General features: G+C 38.7%; 1 protein-coding gene across 1 annotated transcript in view; it reads right to left on the bottom strand.

Annotated features, from left to right (window-relative positions):
- The window catches only part of AUTS2 (activator of transcription and developmental regulator AUTS2), a 3698117-nt gene that overhangs the window by 87655 nt on the left and 3584457 nt on the right, over nucleotides 1–26005 (bottom strand). The window contains exons 7-9 of the mRNA XM_044054863.1: nucleotides 22954–23204; nucleotides 11772–12013; nucleotides 2945–2989 (exon numbers count right to left, since the gene is read on the bottom strand). Coding sequence (XP_043910798.1) covers nucleotides 2945–2989; nucleotides 11772–12013; nucleotides 22954–23204 — 538 coding nt within the window. The remainder of the gene's footprint in view (nucleotides 1–2944; nucleotides 2990–11771; nucleotides 12014–22953; nucleotides 23205–26005) is intronic.

The raw sequence follows: 26005 nt of genomic DNA, 5'->3' as shown, positions 1-26005 counted from the left end.
ATGGTAGTCGGGGTAGTGCAACACTGACATTCAAATGTCTGTATAGTGCCTGCTGTCAGGGCTGAAAAGCTTGAAGTGCTATGTGGCTTCAGCACTCCATGTATGAAACAAACATGGCACACTGCTTGTTATATATGCTTTTCTACAATTACTAAAAGAAGAGCCTTTTTTCCCCTCTGTGCTCCACATGTGGAATGAATGTAAACAGCCACTTGTTATATTTTTAGCAAGAAGTAAGAATAACCATTTTTCCTAATGAGCTCTATGATGTCAGAATACCTTTTTACTTACTTAATTTTACTCCTTGGCAAAGAGGAGAAGAACATTTGTCTTCACAGGATTATTACTGGGGGATGAGGAATACTGACAGATCAGGGAGTCGCACCTGGTAACAGAACATCTAGCAAAAGTTCTGCATATGACAAATGTACCCATAGCAGAGTCATGCAGATAGACAAACTTTCCTGAAACTGACCAGTATTGAAGGCAATGCTAAAAGCCAATGGAATGACTGGCAAAACACGACTGACTTACCTATATGAATCGGAGATGGACAGGCCATTCTATAACTTAATGGTAATAACTAATGCATACATACATGTGTGTGTGTGTGTGTGTGTGTGTGTGTGTATATATATATATATATATATATATATATATATATATATATATATATCTACATACATATATATATATATATATATATATATATATATATATATATATACACATGTATGTATATGGGTGGCCACGGTGGTGCAGTGGTTAGCGTTGCCGCCTCACATCAAGAGGTTCTCTGGTTCAATTCTTGGCTGGGGTGCTTTCTGTGTGGAGTCTGCATGTCCTCCCTGTGGTCGCGTGGGTTTCCTCCGGGCGCTCTGGTTTCCACCCACATCCCAAAGACATGCAGTAGGTGGATTGGACACTCTAAATTGGCCCTAGGTGTGAGTGTGTGCATGTGTGTGCCTTCTGTTGAAGGTTGGGCATCAGGCTGGCAACTTGACACCGTAAAACTCCACTGCCAATCATGAGTGGACAGATGATCTGCTGTGGCGACCCCTGACCGGGAAAAGCTGAAAGAAGAAGAAGATGTGTGTGTGTGTGTGTGTGTGTGTGTGTGTGAGTGTGTGTATATATATATATATATATATTATTATTATTAAGGAAAGCTTATATTGAGCAAATGGCTACCTTTGTAATCTTCACATCAACTGTTTTACTTGTCTATATATCCAGAAATTGAAAAGCAGAAATGGTTAAATTCACAATTCCACATAAACACTTTCACTCAATGAGACAGACTTCCTCAGATCTAGCTTTTCAAGCAGGCCTACAGCTTTATTTATAGTCTGTAGGCTGTAGCTTGATAACTAGGTGAAGGTACGTAAGAGCTCAATGGCTGGTGGTAGTGAAGGTATTATGTTTAACTGGTTACTCATTATGATTAAAGTTAAGGAGAGGGAATTAGAGACAGCAATCTGTTAAAGCATTCATACTGACTGGTAGTTCAAACAACTCATTGCAATTGGAGTTAAACAGGGGTATGTGTGTGTGTGGGAACTGGAGAGTTACATCTTAGTTTGAATAATTAAACTGATTGGTGGTTACTGTGGTGCAGAATAGAGCCAGTAGCTGTAGCCACTGGTTCTGTAGACATATGAAAAACAGCCTAATAATGGAGACTCACATAAATCTGCTTTAGCCTTCCCATGACCCCTAGAAAAAGTTACTGGAACTAATTGAGCAAATACAGCTAATGGGAAACAATGGAAGGGACACCAGGCAGAAAGAAACTGTGTGGCTTTGCGGGGTTTTTCTGTGATGTCCACCATGTCTACCTGCACTGTCTATATACTGGGTTAACACTTGACCATTGCGCACTAGTAATGCCAGATGTGGGTAAAACAAATGTACATGGTCTTGGAATTTGTAAGATTCACTGAGGGACACTTTGGCAATGTAATATTGCTTAAACCTGAAGCAGTCTACATTACTTTATGGGGATATGTATATATTCCTCATGATGCTATGCAATGTCTGATATATGTGGTTATGTTTTTTTTTCAGTTTCCTTGGCTAACAACTTCCCAAATAATGAAGCTTTGTAATAAAAAATGGATACTGAGTCCTCACAAAATTTTTTGATTGTTTTGTTTAAAATTCTGCTGCAAGAAAATTGCACGTTGAATGTGATTCTCTCAGAAATATGCCTCTCAGCTTACACACACTCTGTGCTATAACACCTTGGTGTTATTAAATACATTTTCTTCAATATGTGAGTTACTATGATTATTCAAAAGTAATCTATAATTTTGACTGTTTTGATAAAATTTCTGCTGCAAGAAAACTGTATGTTGAATGTGATTCTTTTGGCAACATGCCTCTCAGCTTACACACACTCTGTGCTATAACACCCTGATGTTATTAAATACATTGTCTTCAATATGTGAGTTAATGTGATTATTCAAAAGGAATCTCTATGTTCTATAAACACAGACAGTGAAAAATGACATCAGCTTAAAACATAAGCCAGAGTTCCATCTCTTACAATAAGAAAGACTAGTCATCTACAATGTTTCCTGTCTTCTACAGACAGAACCAAAGTCAAAGCATGGCTAGATGGATTCCCAATACATTCTTTCAAACTCACGATTTTCTTCAAACAAATTAAAATTTCACATATAACATGTATTAAACCAGTATTAAAACAATGGATGATGTTTCTCCACTGCATCAGTACAGTGCTGAGAGGTATGTACACTGGTGAAAGCACTAGGTTTTTGTTAGACTGACAAAGTCCATGGCAGCAAAGCAGCACATATATATACATAAAACATACACACACACACACACACACACACACACACACACACACACACACACACACACACACACACACACACACACACACACACACATTGTGTAATGTAATAAAAAAACTCACACTGTGTCGATAGAAGGGATCAACCTTGGTGGGATACTTCTCAAACTGTAAAGAAATCACATCAATAGTTAAGTATATGATTTTTTTCCTTGATTGAATTAGAAGTAAGCTGAATTCATGCTGAGTTGTAGGAAAGAGGTTAAATAATTTTCCTTGTGTGTTATACAGAATAACTAGGCTCTAGTTCAAATGCAATGGTACATATTACTGATTGATTTATTCTATACAATTTTCTAAAAAAAATGGAATATCTTGTTATTCTTCATTGTCAAATGTAATTTTATAGAATTGGATACCTTTTATTATTCCTATTTGTCTTAACAGCAACAAAGCATAAATTCCATCGTAGATGATGATGATGATGATGGTAGGCAGGCCCACTATAAACACAGTCCCTTGCTAGGTGCAAACTGTCAGGTTAAGTGACTTGCTCAAGGTCACACAGTAGACAAATGAGAGCTGAGGGAATCAAACTCAGTACCATAAGAACTACAGCTCACAACCTTAACCCTCATAGCCAACTGCCAGACTTAGATACATATATAATCCATTCAAAAGGACCAGGAGAAATACAACAAAGATTCATTTGTAAACCTTTCTTAAGATATTGTACAACATACACAAAATAATTAGGGTATTTATGGATGGGCTGTATATTCTTCTGTTATGGGAACACTGCTTTTTTAAACAAGAGCACCACAGAAACACGTAGCCCAGTAATCAAAAAAAGACTTCGGCCAGAATGCTAAAAGGGTATGCCACACAGCGACATTCACAGAGGTTAGTTTTATGATAATGATTTTTATTATTCATTGATTTATTTATTATTTATAATTATTAATGTTTTGCTACTTTATAGCTGTGATTTACTATTCAAGATAGCGACATTCAGGTCAATGTCTGACAAAAACAGAGAATGGCTTTATAAAGGGTGTAAGCTTGTAGCTCTTCAATTTTCCCAGTGGCTTCACCAATGGGGTTAATTCTGTTACAATACAGTGATTTTGATTGGTTGATGTTTTTTATTTTTTTAAAGAATGTGTGCTACTTTGTTTCAAACTCTGATGAAGTCCCAATAGTTACAGACAAAAGTTTTTTTTTTTTTTTCTGGCTTTATGGTGTTTAAATAAGTGTTTTTAAGATGCCAGTTGCTTTGGTTGTAATTCTGTCAACTGCTTTGAACTACCTTGATGAATTTTGCCTTGCCAACATATAAGGAACACATAAGGAATGAAGTGATAACATTTCTGTCCAGTGTTCCCTTTTAGTGTTCTGGCTGGAGTTTTCATTGAACACTGCTTTCTTGCCTTATGTTATAAGAACCAGTCCTAGGTGTCTATAACTTCAGAAGCTTCATGTTAAGTTCAATACTTCAGAATTCAGTTAAGTTTTTCACTTATGTAATGCTGATGAAATCATAATTAGGCTGAAACATGCCTCTGTCCAACATAGTCTTGCTTGTAGATTTGAATGCATTATTAAATATATTTGTCAACCTACACCCTTTAGTCACTGACCTAAAACATCCCTTTTTTAGGGGAAATCTGACACTCTGAAAACACAAAGGAAAATGTTATTGCATTTATTCTGAGACAGATAATTATGGCTTGCAAGTCATTACAATAAATATTGATTTGAGGTAAAACACATTGGGGTCAAACCATTTTCTTGTACATTTTAAGAAAAGTTGTAGGAAAAGTGATGTATTATGAATGTTACAGAAAAAGTAAACTAATAATATGATGAATAACTGTTATCTGTTGGTTAACATTTTATAGTAGATGCATACGAATGCATAAATGGCTGAAATGCTAAGGTATAATAATACATAATAAATAACAAGTAATAAAAAAGTGCAGGGAAGCAAGTCAGATATTATTTTTCTGGTCTTGGATGTATTTTCTATTTATGTGCTCTATTTAGTTGGTGGACGTTTACTCTGCTAGGTCTGAAAAATAGATGTTACCAATTTTTATGATGATCTGACAAAGGGAGGTCAGAAGATATGTAGTTCAGATGATCACATTTTTAAAATGTTGAAATTCATATAATCAAGACCATATGATTGACATTTTAAAAAGCTGAAAATTTGAAAAAAATGACACAGTGTTTTCGCAGGGGGAGTGAGCCTCCCTGTACCTCCGTCCTATGTGGGGGTCTGCACCCCTCACACACCCCATGACAATTATATATGCTAACTCAGAGATCCAACTACAGTGGGAAAAAAGTGAAATACATACAACTTTTTAAAATGCTGATCATATCATCCTGATCATATGAATTTTGACAATTTAAAAATTCAACCATCTAAACTAGAGCAAGCTCAGAAGACATTTTGTGCCTATTCATTCCTTTCAATCACAGCAGAATCAAATCGTGGTGAAAGTAATAAGAAAAGGACCATTAACACTGCCTGATCAAATGTCATAAGAATGGATTTAATACCGAACATTTTATGGATGCTTGAATCCTGCTCGTCTGTGTGATTTTGTGATGCCCAAGTCTGGCAATTCTGCAATGTCTAACGGCAGTGTAATCCACATTTTTGTAGTAGCATTAACTACTTTTCAAAACCATGGTTAAATCTTGACACATTAAGGTATGAACTCATAATAATTCTTTAAGTTAGACAAACAACAACTTACAATTGCAATTATATTTTCTTAGATCTTATATTGTCCATGGATGACAACATTACCAGATTATCATTACGCACAGCATGATTACAAAGCATTGGTCACTAACACATCTCCTTAAATGTAAGTTTCTGCAGATTTTTACTTATTACCAGAAAAGAGGAATAAACATATCACTACAAACAGTGAATTACTCCACCAACAAAATACAACATCCCCAAAGCACGTTTACACTTACATTCAAACAAGATAATGCCTACAATATGTACTCAGTAATTTGGCCTAGCCAAGCACATATCCCAAACCCACGTCCACTCATCCTCTAGTGGCATCTGCACTGCAGTAGACTGGACATCCTTCCCTCCCCAGGATGGACAAGTCAGTGTCAGACACTCGATACCACCCACCCATGTCAGATTTTGAAGTGTCCTTGTCAGCAATCATTCCACTGCTGGCTAGGTGTGATAGTCAGGTTTTTCTGCTTGTATGATGGGGAACAAATAGTCATTAAAATCTCTTTCTAATCATTCCTTACAAACTAAATATATTTAAAAAGTTTGGAGTGAGGCACTTGTCATTCAAATGTAAATTAAGCATGCCTCCTAAATGTTATAATCTGGATATAGTTACATGTTTACTGCCCTCAGATATAGCCTTGGTCTTCCTTAATTTTTATTTGCTCCATAAAGTTAGATTTACTTAAGGAAACATGGTTTATTAAGTAAGTGAGCTAAGCCTATATGAAGATTCATTTTATCTGATAAGAAGGGGGTCTGTATTTGAAGACCACCTATTCTAAAAAAAATAAAGGAAATACTGTTCACTAGGACCTTCTGCTACAAAGTACAAAGGTCACTTAATGCTCACAATACAAGAGGTGTGAAAATGAATACTTGTAGCATCACTATTGGGGGCATTCCTATCACCTTGATATCTTAGCACCATGGCAGCATGACTGGTGATGCTGGAGGGATAAACTCCATACAAATACTGGAGACATATACAGGCACACATTCTTTTCCATTATGTCAGGGTATGTCAGGCATGGCAGATGGGAAAGGAGTAAGATATATATATATATATATATATATATATATATATATATATATATATATATATATATAAAGAAATTATGGGCATGAGTATGACACTGCACTGGGATGCCTCACTCTCCTCCAATGGGAGGGACTCATATTAGGTGGGGAAGGGTGCAGGAATAATCCCCAGCAGTAAATGGTCTGCTCCACAGGGGCCAAGAAATTATGTTACTTCTAACTTAAGTATCATCATTAGTGAGCTAATTTAATTTTTGTAGAGCTCAGTTTGGCTGTGTTAAAAGGAGATCTTGTCTGAAGAAACTGATATCTCACTTTGAAACTATCTCATCTACTTTAGATAAAGGACCTGGGGCTATCTCATCTTTTATAGATAAAGGACTTGGGGCTATCTCATCTACTTTAGATAAAGGACTTGGGGCTATCTCATCTACTTCAGATAAAGGACTTGGGGCTATCTCATCTACTTCAGATAAAGGACTTGGGGCTATCTCATCTACTTCAGAAAAAAAGGACTTGGGGCTATCTCATCTACTTCAGATAAAGGACTTGGGGCTATCTCATCTAATTTAGATAAAGGACTCAGGGCTATCGCATCTACTTTAGATAAAGGACTCGAGGCTATCTCATCTACTTTAGATAAAGGACTCGAGGCTATCTCATCTACTTTATATAAAGGGCTCGGGGCTCTCTCATCTACTTTAGATAAAGGACTCGGGGCTATCTCGTCTACTTTAGATAAAGGACTCGGGGCTATCTCATCTACTTTAGATGAAGGACGTGGGGCTATCTCATCTACTTTAGATAAAGGATGTCTACTTTAGATAAAGGACTCAGGGCTATCTCATCTACTTTACATAAAGGACTCGGGGCTATCTCATCTACTTTAGATAAAGGACTTGGGGCTATCTCATCTACTTTAGATAAAGGACTTGGAGCTATCTCATCTACTTCAGATAAAGGACTTGGGGCTATCTCATCTACTTTAGATAAAGGACTTGGGGCTATCTCATCTACTTTAGATAAAAGACTTGGGGCTATCTCATCTACTTTAGATAAAGGACTTGGGGCTATCTCATCTACTTTAGATAAAGGACTCGGGGCTATCTCATCTACTTTAGATAAAGGACTCCGGGCTATCTTACCTACTTTAGATAAAGGACTCAGGGCTATCTCGTCTACTTTAGATAAAGGACTCGGGGCTATCTCATCTACTTTAGATAAAGGACTCGGGGCTATCTCATCTACTTTAGATAAAGGACTCGGGGCTATCTCATCTACTTTAGATAAAGGACTTGGGGCTATCTCATCTACTTTAGATAAAGGACTTGGGGCTATCTCATCTACTTTAGATAAAGGACATGGGGCTATCACTTCTACTTTAGATAAAGGACTTGGGGCTATCTCATCTACTTTAGATAAAGGACTTGGGGCTATCTCATCTACTTTAGATAAAGGACTTGGGGCTATCTCATCTACTTTAGATAAAGGACTTGGGACTATCTCATCTACTTTCGATAAAGGACTTGGGGCTATCTCATCTACTTTAGATAAAGGACTTGGGGCTAATACTATCTGTACTTAGCCAAGATATTTTCTAAGTTCCACTTGTTTTGGGTTTAGTACATTCTGTTATAATGATATATTGCCGCTGTGGTACGGCGGTAGTGTTGCTACCTCACAGCAAGAAGTTCTCCTGTTCGAATCTCAGCTGGGTTTGGGAGTGCCTTTTGTATGGACTCTGCATGTCCTCCCCGCAGTGTGTGGAGACTGCATGTCCTCCCCGCAGTTGGGTAGTGTTTGAAAGACATGCATGCGTAAATGGGCGTGCCTTCGTTGAAGGTTGGGCGTCGAGATGGCACCTCGGCATTTCATAAAAATCCAACAGCACAATAACAATCCAACGGCAACAATGGAATAGATTCAAATCAAATTTATTGTGGTAAGCGCTTTCGGCTGTGACACCAGCCTTCATCAGACAATGAAATTAAAAAAACAAAAATGCTTATATACTTGTTCTCCTCCTAACCAGTTATCCAATTACTACAAATAATTGGTTTACATCTGGAACACATTTGTTGAGATTCTTGGGATTTTTTGGTCAAGTTGAACAATTTATATTTAAATAATGTAGATACCATTTGTTTTATAACAGTGGATGTAAAAGATCTTTTTACTTGCATACCACATCAAATAGGTCTAGATTGGTTTACTGAGTTTTTTACGGAAATTGTTCCCATTGCACAAGATGAATTAAATGCATTGGTACATTTATTGGAATTGGTATTAACTAATAACTATATTTACCATGGTGGCCACTATTTTAAACAAATAAAAGGAGTGGCAATGGGTTCTCCAATAGGAACATTATATGCCAATGTCATTATGGCAATATGGGAAATAAAATATTTATTTTCTTCCAAGTTTATGCAATATATAGATATGTACAATCGGTTCTTGGATGACCTTTTTTTCATACGGCATGGTCCCATGGAAATGGTGGATGAGTTCATGCAGTTTATAAATGCTTCCACAGAATTTTTGTTTTTTACACATGAAATTGGATTACATAGTATTTCTTATCTTGATGTATTATTATCTAAAGATGTTATACATAATAATTTAAAAGCAAATATTTTTAGGAAGAATACATATTCCAATAAATATTTGCATTTTACGAGTAATCATCCGCAGCACATAAAAAAGGCGGTTGTAAAGGGGCAGCTAGTTCGAGCTGCACGCATGGTATCAGTTTTTGATGAATTTATTGATGAATGTCATTTTGTTATGAATATGTTTTTAAATAGAGATTATCCTAAACATTTTGTTAATAACATTTTTCATGAAGTTTTACATAAAAGAAGCATAGGGTTTTATAAACCATTATTGCAACATACTAGTATAGATAGTATACAGCAGTCTGATGCAGATGAAACTTTGCAACAAATATTGAGTATAACACATAATGAAAGTGACTTTGGTACTATTGAAGTTAGTAATAATAATAATAATGTGAAATTATCTTTTATTACAACTTATACTCAAGATTCTGCAGATATAAAAACTTTAATTAATAAGAGTTGGATTTTTATAAAAGGTGATGTTAATTTAATGAATATCTTAGGTGCACAACCGTCTATTATTTATAAAAGAGACCACAACTTAAAAGATTGGTGCAGTACCTGTTCTAACACTATGTATAATACAATTGGGAAAATGAGAAAATGTAATATGTGTCCCTATTGTTCTTATATATTAGAAGTTGAACAAGTTTCAATTGGTGGAATACATATAAAGGTAAAAGGGAAGTATAATTGTAATACATCCCGAGTGGTCTATGCTGCATTATGTGTACATTGTTCGGCCTATTGTATAGGCAACACTGAAAGGAAATTAAAACAGCGTATATACGAGCATGTATATGATATAAATAGACATTCTAGTAACAATGCATTGTATAGACATTTAGTACATTATCCCACACATAATTTTCTATTTATAGTGTTGGATCAAATTACTCTACCTCCTAGAAAAGGACATTGGAAAGTTATGTTAGAAACAAAGGAATATTGGTGGCGAGTTTATCTTAATGCCACGCAATCCCCAGGTCTCAATGATTTTATATCTATAAAGAGTATTTTAAAGTTAAAAGCTAATAATAGACAGCCAATATATGTATATTGGTATGTTTTATGAAGAATCATTATTTATGCCCTTTTAAGAACCAATTATTTGTAGTAATTGGATAATTGGTTAGGATGAGAACAAGTATATAAGCATTTTTGTTTTTTTAATTTCATTGTCTGATGAAGGCTGGTGTCGCAGCTGAAAGCACTTACCACAATAAATTTGATTTGAATCTATTCCATTGTTGCCATTGGATTGGTATTGTGCTGTTGGATTTTTTATCTGGTTCATGTTCCTGTGGATTTTAGTTTCATAAAAATCTACTGCCAATAATTAGCGGACCGGAATTCCGCTGTGGTGACCCCTTACTGGGAAAAGCCAAAAGACAAACAACAACAACATTCTGTTATAATGATCTTTTTGAAATTCCCTCCATTGTTAGGTTAGATTGCTCTATAAATACTAGAGTCAACAACATCACAGTGAAATTCAATATTATTTACACTGTGAAAAGAAGCAGGTTGTGTTACATATGACTACTAAATACAGCAGCAACAAATATTGCAATAATTTATAAAAAAATCTGGATGTATTTATGTTGATAATAAAAAGAAAACTAACAGAGATATTTCCAATCTTGAAGGTGACTTTTATTCTTAATTCTGTTTTCAAACATATTAGCCCATAAGCTATGCAGAACATCTGTCTAATTAAATTCATTACCTGTGTTCATTTATTATTATAATTTGCCTGTAGCTGAGAAATTTTTCTAATATATACGTATCCTGCAGAAAACTGTTGTCGTGAATTAAATGAAAATATTTATCTAACAATGGTGTGACAGACAGACTCCCAACTGATAAAAATATTCATTTCCACAGATCCTGTATCATCAGCAAAACTTGTACAATTTCAGGCTTATATATATTCAGTGATCTGGGCAAGCTGTGATAAACCCAAATAGTCATGGCTGTATTTTGGTAATATGTTACATTACACATCGCTATTTTCTATTTGGACTACTAAACAAACAATTAGGTAATATGAATAAGGGCTGTCTCGGTAATACATTCCATCACACTTCTAATTAAAGTTATAACTTGGCTAATCATCCAACAATGAGCCAATATCAAATTTGAAGATAGCATTTTTTTTTTCATGTGGGCTTACACCGCCCATATGAGATGTTGCCGTGCTATGCACCCCTCATCTAAATGCAACAAACTTCAAGGACACATTATCTCTTTGAGAACGTGAACAGGAAATTGTATCTTTCATAGCAGCTAGCTTGACATCAGGTGATCTTGAATTAATCCCAATAGTTTCTTAATAAAAAAAAAAAAAAATCATGCAAAATAAAAAATACCAGTGTCAAATACTTAAACATTTTGTGACCTTGAAAAAAGAAAGTTCATGACTGTCTCAACAAACATTTATAGCTTTACCCTGCTGTTGTTTACATGAAACACAATTTAGAAAAGAGAAGAGTTACGCTCTACTTATCCTCACATTTCTGCCTGGGGTACGCACCATGGGAGGTGCTGGCGTTGGCATAATTGCAGCAGGTGGTATGGCATGCGGAAATGCTGTAAACGTGTGCTGATGCGTGTGCTGGTGTGTATGCTGGTGCTGATGTTGGTGCTGATGGAACTCTGTTCTCAAGTATGGAGGAGGTCCCAATGAAGCTCCACGGTCAGCACTCTGTGATGCCAAAAATCGAGTATTTAATTCTTGTCGGAGTAGATCTTGCTCTAAAACAAAAGAAGAAACAGACAGATTTTATATGATAAATGCATAGTAAAAATAAACACCATTTATGAGATAACAAACAACACATCATACATTTATTAGAAGAATAAGGACTGAAGTCGAAAAAAAAACATGAATGCAAATGAGAATTTTTCCAATACAGCACATTTGAATTCAATAACATAAAACATGAAAAGCAACATATAACCAGTGAGGCACTGTAATGAATGTATAACCAAAACAGTGACACTTCCTGAATGAATATGTGAGATTATAAGGAAAGACATATGCCACTCATCCCATTATGTACCTGAAACCTACAATAAGAAGGTCCTGTGATTATGAACAAATCATGGAAGAGTTCACTGACATACTATACTAATCAGTAATACAAACAGTACTTAAGTTTCTACAGATCCAAAGTCTTAGTGAAGGAAAATATTTTTTACCTTTAAAACAGCAGCCCTTTACAGTAGAATATAACCAGTACACATTTGATCAGAGCACAAGGCTGAGTCCAATAACAACTGCAGACATTGTCCCTGAACATATTAATGATTTGCACATACAGTGTTGCCCTAGGATGTGCAAGAAGAGCAAAGTTATTACCCTTTCCTGAATTAGAATAAAGACACTGGGTGACATGGGGAGTTTTAATTTCACAGATAATTTGTGGTTTCATCTGGCTGAATCCATTAGTCTCCTTCCCCAGGAACAGATATGCTAACAATAAGCACACTGGGGAAAATACTGGTTATCAAGCATCTGGTATTAGATTTCAAACTACAGTAATTGCTCCAGGTTAATGGAACCCCCACTGTAACACCTCAGTCTCAAAATACTCCAGTCAAAGTACATGAACCTTTAGGTCTGTCTCATTCTTAGGACACATTGCACCACACTATGCTAATATTCAACGTATTTAACTCTATATCAGTAACGGCAGAAAGTACAGTTGTGTACCTACCATAAATGTAGATGTTCGAGTGTATTCACTGTTGCAGTCATTACTCTTGGGTTATCCTGCTGGCAGGCTACCCACAGTCGGCCTGAATTCCAAAGTCCTGGTCCAGCGTCGGTTGCTGTTGCCTCTTCCCTGACGTCAGTGCGCCAGGGGTATAAAAGATGCAGCTGACGCCATTTTCTTCAGTTTTTTTTTTTGCCCCAGATGTCAGGTGCCCCCAAAAGGGTAGGCTAAATAGATTATGCCAATAAACATGCATGCACTAAAGTAAACATTTCCTTCATCTACAAGCAAATACACCACATAGGTTGTATAGAATAGAGAAGTACAGATAAGACCCAGCAAATGAAAGGGGGATGGTGGGAGGGTAACCTGGACTGCAACAATGAATACACTCGAACATCTACATTTATGGTAGGTACACAACTGTACTATGTTCATCGTGTTTCACTGTTGCAGTCATTACTCTTGGGTTGAATCCCAAAGCTGAGGATGGATGGCTGGGCTAAATAGGATTAGGAGAGGCTATGAGGCCCTGCAGCACTGCAGTGGCAAAGCCTGCTCTGGATTTGGAGTAGAGAGGTAAGTGGTAGTGCTTTGTAAAAGTGTGAACTGAACTCCAAGTTGCAGCCTCTAAGATGTCTTTGGTTGGTACTCCTCTGAGGAAGGCTGCTGAAGTGGCTGCTGCTCTGGTAGAATGTGGCCTAATGCCCTTAGGCACTGATTTGCCATGCTGTGAGTAGCAAAAATGAATGCAATGGCCTATCCATTTTGAAACAGTCTGTTTTGAGATAGCCTTTCCTTGTGATCCTGCAGCATATGCCACTAAATGTTGCTCAGTCTTTCTGAAAGCTTTAGTTCTGTCCATGTAGAAGCATAGCTGTCTGTGTATGTCCAAAGAATGCAGAAGTCTCTCACCCTTGTTCTGTGGGTTTGGATAAAAGGTAGGCAAGTGAATGGTTTGGTTAAGGGCCACACTGGACACCACTTTAGGCATAAATGTAAGGTTCATCCTCAGAGAAACCCTGTCTGGATGGAAAATGATAAAAGGTTCCACAGCCATGAGTGCCTGTAACTCCGAGACTCGTCTTGCAGAAGTTATTGCTAGAAGCAGAGCTGTTTTCCAGGATAAGAATTTTATATCAGCTGTTGTGGCTGGCTCAAAAGGAGGCAGTGTGAGTTTTTCCAAGACATAATTGAGGTCCCATGCAGGTATTGGTGCTCTCCTTGGAGGTCTTATGTTTTTGGCCCCTCTGAGGTACTGCCTTATTAAAGAATGAGAAAAGATAGGTGGTTCCATATTGTAATGGGCTGAAATGGCAGAGGCATGAATCTTAATTGATGGAAAGGAAAGGCCTTTGTCCAGCATCTCAGTTAAGTATTGTAAAATCTGAGGAATATTTGGTACAAACGTGTCAATTCCTTGTTCCAAGCACAGAATCTCTTCCATTTTTCTGCATAAGATTTTCTGGTACTGGGCCTCCTGGCCTCCAAGATAACATCCATAACAGCTTTTGAAAGAGGAGTGTTCTGAATGGCTACATTATCCGCCATGCTGCCAGATTTAAGGTCCTGAGTTGGCTGTGCAGGATCTGATTGTTTTGTTGGGTCAGTAAGTGAGAAGTTTGAGGCAATGTCCAGGCTGGTCCTTGAGACAAGTTCTTTAGGATTGGGTACCAGTGCTGGAGTGGCCAGTCTGGGGCATTCAGTATCATTTTTGGCTTCCTTGTCTGACCTTTAGGAGTACCTTGGGGAGGAGAGGCAGTGGAGGAAAAGCATGTACTGTTAGGTTTTTCCACCTGAAGAATAGGGCATCCACTTTCCATGCTTGCTTGTGATAAATCCTTGTTCAGAATTTCTGTAATTGACAGTTGTGAGGGGAGGCAAATAGATCTATGTCTGAGCATCCCCACTTTCTTGTTATCATGGTGAAGACTTGTGGATCCAGTTTCCACTCGTGGGGATCCATAAGGTTTCTGCTTAGTTCGTCTGCCAGAGTATTTATTTTTCCTGGCAGGAATTGTGCTTGCAGGTGAACTTGATAAGTCAATGCTGTCTCACACAAAGTCATGGCTTGTCTGCAGAGGGGATAGGAATGTGTGCCTCCCTGCTTGTTTATGTACCACATGACTGTAGTATTGTCTGTCTTTATCAGTAGTTGTCCTGGATGAAGTAGATCCTTGAAAGCTGTCAGGGCATTCTGAACAGCTAGCATCTCTTTTTGATTGATATGAAGATGCATCTGGCTTGCAGGCCATGTGCCCTGAATACATTTTCCTGCCATGTTGGCCCCCCAGGCATAATCTGATGCATCCGTTGTTAGTGTCTGCCTGGCTGTGGGTAACGTGAATGGCTGTCCCTTGTTGTGGTGACAGGTCTGTGCCCACCATCAGAACTCCTGTTGCAGGCAGGGAATGAGGGTAATTAATGTTTCCAGGCTGTGGCAATGTTGAGTCCAAACACTTTTTAGATACCATTGTAGTTTCCTCATATGCAGTCTGGCATATGGAATTAGCAGAATGCAGGACGTCATGAATCCCAAAGCCTGCAGGATTTTCCTTGCAGATAACTGGGTCTTTGTTGTCAACATTTTGAAGTAAGAAGTCAGTTGCTTTTGTTTGTCTGGCATGAGATAAGCCATCTGGGCAGTTGTATTTAAGCTTGCACCCAAGAATATTATCTCTTGAGAGGGTACTAGTTTTGATTTCTTTTCATTTACTGTGCACCCTAGGCAAATTACTAACCTTTTTACAAATGCCAGATGCTTTAGTAGAATGTCTTTGTTCTCTGCTTGAATAAGGCAGTCGTCCAAGTAAGGATATATTTGAATTCCTCTTTGTCTGCAAAATGCAATTACTGGTGCCAGGCATTTTGTGAAGACCCTGGGCACATTAGATAAGCCAAAGGGCAGTGCAGAGAATTGGTAGCGCATTGAGCCAGCTATGAATCTGAGGTATCTTCTGCAAGACTGTCTGATTGGGACATGCAGGTATGCTTCTTTTAGGTCCAAAGCTATGAGCCAAACCTTCTTGCCTAGCATGGGCAGTAGCTGCTGCAGTCTCAACATTTTGAATTTTGGAACATCCAGAAATGTGTTTAGTATAGACAGGTCCAGTATTCGTCTCCAGGCTTTGTCCTTTCTGGGCACCAAGAAAAGTCTTGAGTAAAATCCTTGTCCATGCTCTTGTTGTGGCACTTGTTGAATGGCCCTCATGTCCATGAGGGATGAAACTTGCTTTTGTGCCTCTGCCCATTTATTGTGTGGCAGGTCTGGCATACCTTTTGCCCTTGGCAGGGTGTGAAAATGGAACCTGTAGCACTGAGACACTATGTTCAAGACCCATTTGTCCGGGGTAATCATGTGCCAATTTGGTGAAAAAAGTGCTAGTTTTCCCCCTAAGGGGCCTGCCAAAAGATAAGTGCTTGGTTCTGGCAGAGGAAAGTCACTGGGACTGTTTCCTGTATGGTTGTGATTTGTCTTCTCCACTTTTGGAGGTAAAAGCACCCCATTGTTTAGGCCTGTATGAGCCTTGGGGCTGAGATCTGCCTTTGGGGCATCTGTATCTGCCTCTTTGTGGCCTGTCTGACACTGGAAAGGACCAATTCTTTACAGGCCAGTTCTTGCTAAATCTGGGTGGCTGTACCTGTAGGAAATCCTTAACTGTCTGCATGGATATCGCTTTATCCTCCATTTTCTTCAACACCTCTTCTGCCTTAACACCAAACAAAGTATCATGCTGTAATGGAGCATCCAATAATTTTGCTTTAACATGATCAGGCAGATTCTGTTCCTTTAACCAACCTTCTAATTACAGAACCCGTAACAGCGGCCCTGCAAGAGGCTCCAGTGAATCAAAACCACATTGCAAAGTATGCTTTCCCACTTGTTCGGCTGCATGCAATAAATCCTGCATTTTCTTGTTATCAGAACATTCAGAATTTGTCAACATTTTCTGTTTAAGCAGTGACACTAAGTATTGCTGATATTTAAGCATATGAAACTGACAATTTAAAGCCCTTACAGCCAAGGTAGCAGAAGTGTAAACTTTTTTCCCCCATCTGTCCAGTGCCCTAGAATCCCTATCAGAGGGGACAGGGTTTTTTGCAGTGGAAGCCTTGACCCCTTTGGGACCCTGAGATATAGTTTCTGGGTCCACAGCAGGGTTTTTATATAGAAATTTATGAGAGTCTGGAACCCTGTAGTATCTGTCTGGCTTACCAGGTGCAGGGGGTAAAGAGTCAGGAGACAGGCCGGACTCTGAAAATAAATCATCTACAATGTCTGGAACAGGTGGAATAGCAAGAGGTCTGTGCTGAGGTAGTAAAAGAAAGTCTCTGAGCCTTTTCTTAGATTCTGAGTAATCTTGGCTCTCCCAGTGAAAATGCTCCCTCATGGTATGCAGGGTTTCCCCAAAAGAATAATCCTCAGGAGGAGAGGCTGAAGGAATAGATTCTTCAGCATCAGAATCCTCATAGGGAGGGAAAGAGTATCCCTGTTCAGAAGAGGAATCAAAGGAAATTGAAACCTGATCAGAAGAGTCATATTCTGTCTCTTGCCTAGGCCTCTTATCAGTAGGGGGGTGGGAACCCCTGATCAGAGTAATTATGTCTTTGGCCATTTTAAGCATCTGTTTCTTAGGCATGGAAGTCTGTCCAGGAGAATGCTGTACTTGTTTCTTTGTCTTTAGAGCTGTTTTAGTCTTTGTCTTTGAAGCTAAGGTTGGCTTGACATATAATTGTGTAGGTCTGAAAACATCCTCAGAAGCCGATGCCTGCTCAGTGGCTCTGGACCCATCTGAGGGAATAGTTTCTGAGAGTCCAATACTTTGAGTATCCAGAGGCCTAGTCGGCTCCACATGGGAGTCGGAAGTGGCCTGTGGCTCTCAGGTAACGGGCATCAGGGGCTGTGAAAGCTCCTCACTGAGAACCGACGACTGGCCTAGCGGGGGCCTCATCATTGGTTTTGGACCTCAGATGCCTGTCCTTTTCCTTTTCCTTGCACTTTTTATAAACTCCGGTCATTGGCTGTTCCGACGGCATTATATAATTAAACCTTCGGCCAAAGTAATGAAAGGCAAAATTGTACCGACCCTTAATAGTGCGTTGGTTAAACCAGCACAAAACCGATAGCTAGCAACGTCGTGATCAGGGCCTAGGCAAGGAATACAGTAAAAATGAAAATCCTTATGAGGTATTTGCTTCCCACGAGAAATACAATTGTTAACTTTTTCTGACATCGGTCTGGAGCAAGAAAAAAGTTTCCCCAATGGAGTACTTAGCTTTAATGAAGACTTCGGATCTGAAATTTGATTTTGAAAATCTCAGGAATCGGCCGACCAGCAAGCTATTTTGCTTCGGGCACTGTACGGCAAGAAAGACTGAAGAAAATGGCTTTGGCTGCATCTTTTATACCCCTGCCACACTGACATCAGGGAAGAGGCGACAGAAACCGACGCCGGACCAGGACTTTGGAATTCAGGCGGACTGCGGGTAGCCTGCCAGCAGGATAACCCAAGAGTAATGACTGCAACAGTGAAACACGATGAACATATGCAATATTTTCAGCTCTCTCACTCTGTCAAGCAAGCTCAACAGACATTAAAATAAAGGACTCTGCTGAAAAGGAAGCACTTTCTGGTTACAGCAAATGCCAGTTCTGCAATTAGGATAATCAGCAGGCTAGAGTCTTTTATTTTGAAGAAAAAAAGATAATAATATGTGTTTTTTTTACACATCAGTCTTAGGTTCATAGGTTCATACTAGGCTATCTGCCCTAGGGCATTTATAAGCCTAGCCAGAGTGTGTGTGGCTTTCACCACCCCTTAGGATGAGAATACTATACCCATTAGTTTGCTGTGCCTCTGTCCAGCAGTGACACAGAGATGATTCCCGGGGTAAACCTACGATCTCCCATCCACTTGTCAAGATTTCTCTTGAACAGAGTCAGTGAGGGGCTCTGCCTCACATGGACTGGGATTCTGTTCCATAGTGTAGGGAGTCTCTGGGTGATGAATCTGTCCCTCCAGCATGCCCTATTTATATCCGTGTTGAGGTTTAAGTCTCTTGCTCTCGTGGCTCTGGTGGATTTGGATTTTTTGAGGTGGAGCATGTCCATTAATTCCGGGTTGGACATGGCCTTGTATGTCAGGCACAGATCACCCCTGAGCAGACGGTATGCGACTGAATAGAGCTGGAGTTTCTTCAGTCGGGCAGCGTATGACATATGTTTGAGCCCTTTATCCTTTTGGTGAGGAACTTTTGGGGTCTTTCCAACTGCTGCAGGTGTCGGGTAAGGTACATTCCGAATGGGGCGTTGTACTCAATCATTGGTCTGATAAGTGAAGAATACAGGGGTACAATGACCTCTCCTGATCTGGATGTGAATCCCTTCATGATCAGGTGGGCAATGTAGAAGGTCTTCCTAACCACTTTGGCAATGTGAGTGTCAAAAGAGAGGTTACTGTCAACTTGGGTCCCCAGGTCCCTGATAACTTCTTCCGTGTTTAATGGATTACCACCTATGTGGTAATTAGGGGTTACCTTGTTTTTCCCAAAGGGTATGACTATACATTTTTGGCATTTAGCTTAAGGCCATGGCTCTGGCACCAGTTATCCATTTCTATGAGACCTCTCTGGAGGATGTCTGTGTCTGATGGAGTGTCAATTATGGTGCCCAGTTTGCAGTCATCTGCAAATTTTGTCAGCCACAATCCCCCTATGTTTGCCTGCACTTCAGAAAAATAAATGCCAAACAAGAGGGGCCCAGGACTGAGCCCTGTGGGACACCGCTCGTGACCGGCTTAGAGTCTGACATGGCACCAGCAACTCTAACCCTGTGGGTTCTGTCCTTGAGCCAATTTGCAACCCATCTTGTGACATATGGGTTTACATCTAAGCTGGTGAGCTTTTCTATGATGCCCGAGTGGGGTATTGTGTCGAACGCTTTTGCTAGGTCAAGGTAGGCTGTGTGAACTGCCTTACCCTCATCAATGGCCTTAGTGACTGTTTCAAAAAAGTCGACCAAGTTCAAGAGGCAGGATCTGCCCTTGACAAAGCCAAATTGGGTAGGATCCAGTGTCTGTAGGTCCCCAATGTCTTTATTTATGAGTTCCATTATGATCCTCTTCATAGCCTTGCAGACAAGGCTAGTCAAGCTTATGGGGTGGTAATTTCCAGGGTCCGTAGAAGCACCGCTTTTGTGGAGTGGAACCACAGTTGCCGTACGCCATTCTTTGGGTACGTATCCTGTAGTAAGGCTAAGATTAAACAGCAGCCTTATGTGTGGGTTTAGTTCCTCATTGAGTTTGTGTAGCACACAGCCGGGGACACCGTCTGGTCCCATTGATGCTGTGTTTTTTGCTTTAGAGAGAGCAGCTCTCACCTGGGCATCTGAGATGTTTGGGAGGCTAGACTCTGGTGGGATAGATATTTCTCCTTTTGGGGGGGAGGGAGGGGAGAAATTTGCACTGAACCTGTCTGCCAGTATGTTGGCAATGTCTGTGGGTTCAGTGATTTTTGTATCATTTTGGACTAATTCTGAGCATATCTGGGAGTTTCCACCCAGGTTTCTAACATAGCTAAAGAAGGCCTTATGATTGTCTTTTGTGTCTTTAGCGATTTTTCTCTCAAAGTTGGCCTTGGATGATTTTATGAACATATCAGTGACTGAATGTGCTTTTCTATGATGTCACAGAAACAGAGAAAAGTCTGTAACAGTCATATGTAGAATGCAGTATAAACACACTGATCATGTAAATAAAAAACATGTAACATATGCAGTGTAACTGAAAGAATGATAACTCAGCTGTTATTATCCTTTTTTTTTTATCATTCAACTTCTCCTCCTGCCCCATGTCCATTCATTTCCACCATTACAGCTGGACTGCTTTCATGCTTCCCTTCTCTTCCCTGTGGTGGTGTGGGGAAGTCTGATTTCCAGGACTCACTCATGGTCGTCCGATAATGTTAGCGAGTAGTATGTTATTGGTTATCCATGAAACATTACAATGTTGTCAGCTTGAGTGGGATCCTACCAAAACCATTCAGGATACACAATCTAGTAGCTGCCAACAAGGACACACACTTACATACACATATCAGCATGAACTACTAGCAGCTGTAAGTTTTCCTCAAACGATTTACATCTGAAGCTTATCCATGGCTACCACCATGGAACAAGTAACTGATTGGAACCCCCCCCCCCAACTCCATACACTGAGGAAGGACAGCATATCAAATGTTGAACATTACTACCTAACTAAATTGTGTGTGTGTGTGTGTGTGTGTGTGTGTGTGTGTGTGTGTGTGTGTGTGTATATATATATATATATATATATATATATATATATATATATTTATATCTATGTATCTATATCTACTTATGTATCTATATCTACTCTGTATCTATATCTATCTACATATATCTATATCTATCTATATATACATATATTTGTATATGTATAAATATATGTATGTGCATACATATTTGAGTACTAACGATGGACATCAGGCTGTCAGTTGCTGAAAACTATATCCTCTGGTGGCTTGTTGAGCATCACCACCTAACTAAATGTGCACATGTGGAAGTGTGAATGAGTGAGTGAGTGTGTGTGTGTGTGTGTGTGTGTGTGTGTGTGTGTGTGTGTGTGTGTGTGTGTGTGTGTATATATACATGTGTGCATCTGAGTAGATATCTATCTCTTTCTTTATATAAGTCTTAAGGAGAAGAGACATTTTTGAGATTCGCTCTTCTCCCTGTGTCTGTGTGTCTGTGTATCAATCATTCTTTGTAAGTTTTATGAGGTGACAGAAAAGCTGGCCTGGCTACCTTTCTATAATCTGGTTATCTACTTCAATCTCTCCTGTAGAGGGCACTATCACTAAGAGATAAGACAAAGCTCTGTCATTCAGCACAATGCAGCAAAGTAACTTGGTGCTGTCCTACACACCAGATGCATGCATAAGAGGATCGTTGTGAAAGTGTCAGCTTAGATTATGTGGGTACCACATATGTGATGTAGATGCCAATGTTTTTTTTTTCTCTATTCCCTCCTACCATGTTTGCATTTATACCCCTACACAGAGTCTGCCTGCAGCTGTACAAGACCTTTACACAGACTGTAGTGGTCTCCCTTAAATGGATTGCTCATTGTTCATCTAATGACGGGGTCCATCAGGAACAGTTTACATACTGCTCCCTGCCTATACAGTGGCACATTTATGCATACAAAGACAGTAATACTACAGTGTGAGCGATTACTAAATGAATCTGCAGTGCACTTTCAACTATTTCCTGCTATCTGGTATCCATTGGACAACATTTAGGCAACAAAATACAACACTCCGGTTAAAGAATGGAATATTTATTCTCTTCACTGCCAGCCAGTCAGGCCAAAGTAATCCAAATAATTTCATAAATGCAACATTTGAAAGTGTCTTCTTGTTTTCCTCAGCAGCCAAGTTCTGAACGTACTTCGAGTTGGGGTAATTGGGGTAATATGTGACGTGCTGTTTTACGAAGTGCACTTGCACTCACTGTTATTTGGTAAGGTGAATCAGTGAAAGATTAAAGCTCACTCAGAGAGCACATTTCTACTTTAAACCCAGGTCTTTCATTTCCTGGATCTGTGCTCTTAACAATGAATTATGATATCTCTCACTAACAGAGCTTCTGGGATTATCAGATGAAAAAATGATTTGGCCACATAAGACTTTTCGGCAACACATTCTCAATTAAGTCCATATTTTCAGGCAACTTAGTCTTGACACATACAAAAATGTTCCCGTGTAAAATAATATTGGTAACAAAATTAGAAAAATATGTTGAATGCCAACATACTGAAGAAATTCCTTTTTTTTACATTTGGTTAACAGTACCATTTCAAATCCACATGTAATTAATAAAATCAAAATAACAGGAGCATTATAAAACAATCATTTCTGGATTTGAACTTCTGCATAAACAGATATAGGTCTCACCTGAATATGAACTCCCAGCAGGATGTCCTGGTACTTGAAGTGTCCCTGAAGTAAGTGGAGGAGGGGGTGGCAAAGCCGCTGGTGGTGCAAACATATTGGGGTGGTGAGGATGTGGAGATGTTTGTACAGTAGGTGAGAAACTGTGCAGAGGACTATGGCTTGGTAAAGACAGGGGATACGCTGCAGCTGGTGGGTGGTGTACTACCGGTGCAGGTGCGGCTTGGGATTTCACGGGTGTGCTGCTCCCACTACTGTGAGTTAGAAAGAAAGAAAAATTATTAATGAAAGACAACGTGCATGCATACAACACAAACCATTGCAAATAATTAACAAATGACAATATAACTTCAGCTCAGTTTTCTCATACTTGATTTATAAGCAACCATATCTGCAAGAAAATGGAAAATGCTGGTTCTGCTGCTATGAATGCTCTGCTTTGAATCAGCAAACTTCACCAGCAGTGCCCCTTTATTCATGTCTGTAATGAAACCTCAGTTGGTAGGGCTTCATGAGAAACCACAGCACTAGAAGTTTCTTGTCTGGCAGTTTCTAATTTCAACAATCTTTGGTTTACTTGTTTAAGAATTTTATATTCATGTTATGTCTGTAAGACTGCTACTTTTGGAATTTCTTTCTTTGCAATTAAACATTTATGTCAGACTGTAATGATAATAAAAGTGTGTCATTCATCTAACACAGTGCATAAAACAGCTCTGTATTACATTTGTAAGTCCTAAATTACAAACTTTTGCAGTTTGTTAGTATGCTGAGTATATTCAAGTTTGACATATTTTTAGGACTTCCACAGCTTTTTGTTTACTGCAATCATACCAAAGTCTGTAGATGGCATTACTGAATGCCGACAGTTGGTAATTTAATGAACTGCAGATTAAAATGCAGTTCTTGTTAACTCTTAACAGTGGTTCTCAGTAACAGTTAGTGGTATTGTTTCTCTTTCAAATTTTCATTTTGTTTCTTTAAAGATTTAAGCCTGAATTATGGTGACACACAACAGAAAATTCTATTTCTGGCATTATACTCAGAATGATATATAAACTTTGAACTCCCATATGAAACAGTTGCACCGACATGCAGTAAAGTGCAGTATTTTAAATAGCAATTAGCAAAGACAAATTGAATATATTTTTTAGTAATGAACATTCCCTCACTTCCTATGGAAACAGTTATTATAAATGTTATTACCATCCTTAACAAACATTATTATAAATAGAGCACTGTTATAGCTAAATTTGTCCTTTAAAATACCCCACTTATTTACGCCAGCCTACCGCCAAGATATAGCAGGGAACATACTATTTCCAAAACTCGAATAGGGTCTTCTCAAGCACAAAATACAGAAAAAAATAGACATAGCAAGTAACAAAATCTACTGATTTGCTTACTTACAGAGAACTAATTATTGTTTATTCTTACCAAAGGTAAAATGGCCACCAGTGAATGAAACAGCAACCCTGACACTGTCCTCCTAGAGCTTTAAAATCAACTTGAGCCATTAAAATCCAAACTGCCAATCATATATCATAGCTATGCACTGAATAATACAAACTAATATATCCTTTCCTTACTAAGACCCAGATTTAAGACAGCTATGGGTGAAAGGGTATTTGCAAAACTTGTACCTGCCATCTGGAACCAGCTCCCAAAAGAAATCAGGTAAGAAGATACTTTGCACATGTTCAAAAGGAAGTTGAAAGAGACCTTCATAAGGAATGCATCTGTGCCTGCTACAAAGAATGGTTAAGTACACAAAGGAAATAACTTCAAGCACTTTGCCAGTACATTGATACTATATGCAATTTTCATCCTGCAGTGACTTTTACCTTCCTCAATATGCATCTTATTTTTCTTGCTGCTTCGACATCAAAAGATGTATTGTAAATATTGTGCTATTTTTAACAAGTGTGGTGTTCTTGAATAGCATAAAGCATTCATCAATACATAATGTAAACCCGCTTTTCAATAAAGTTGACACTGCCAAATTATGTGCATTTATACATTCAAAATACTGTTTGTAAGTCTGCAGTTGTCTTTCTCTATATACATTATAAATATGTCTCTACTTCAAATATTTGTTGTAAATCTGCATTTTACTGTACTTATTTGATGTACAAAACCATTGCCTTTATAGGCATGGTCATGACTAAATAGGGCGTGGTGATCACCCTACCTATCTGGTTATCAAAAGTCAATGCACAAATAAATAAATAAAACAAAACAAAAAAAGACATGCTTGGTCTACTCCTACACTTACTGAATTAACATAGCCTTTAAGCAAAAGCCATGGACAGCAGCAGCCCTTCCTTTATAATCAGATTCATGTGAGTACAATTTAAGGCTAGTTTCTTAGCTACATCATTAAACATGTAAATTGTCATATTAATAATTATCTGTATTAGGTAGATCAGTTAATACCAAGAGACATCTCTTTATCAGTGAGTTGAGAACAAAGGAAACCATGTGATTTGTGGAGGACATTACAATGACAGGATTCAAGCCTAGGTCTTCAGCAATCTAGACTGACACCTAAACTGATATTCTATCAGAGAAGTGAATTCTTGAATGCAATGAGATGGTCATCACTGCAGATGGTGAGGCACAGAGGATCATTGGGCAGGTTATATAGGGGAAGCAGGAGAGGTCCAGCTTGAGGTGCACTGCAGTGAACATTCAACAGAGTAAATAAAAAAATGTGCACCTAATGCAACGACAAGGAGATGTAGTTTTTAAACAAAATCTTTATGTGCCTCACTACCACTGGAGTATTGAGTTCTGTATGCCCATAATATTTACTTGGACTACGCAGGCTCATAAATGTGTGGATCAGATATACATTAAGAAGATTACGGATAGTTTCTGATATATAGAGTGGAGGGACATCATTAATTCTCTGACTGGCGGGATGCTAACTGCTTCCATGCCAGTGAAGATGCAGGAGATCAGTCATCGGCCATGACTGTTTATTTAGGCTGACAGGATGATACCAGTTATATCAGGAAGGGGAAAGAGGGAGGCAAGACAATGCCAAGATAGT

The sequence above is a fragment of the Protopterus annectens genome, chromosome 13.part0 (genome assembly GCF_019279795.1).
Source record: "Protopterus annectens isolate FY-2018-M chromosome 13.part0, PAN1.0, whole genome shotgun sequence".
Lineage (NCBI taxonomy): Eukaryota > Metazoa > Chordata > Ceratodontiformes > Protopteridae > Protopterus > Protopterus annectens.
This window is presented reverse-complemented; position numbering and strand designations above follow the sequence as displayed.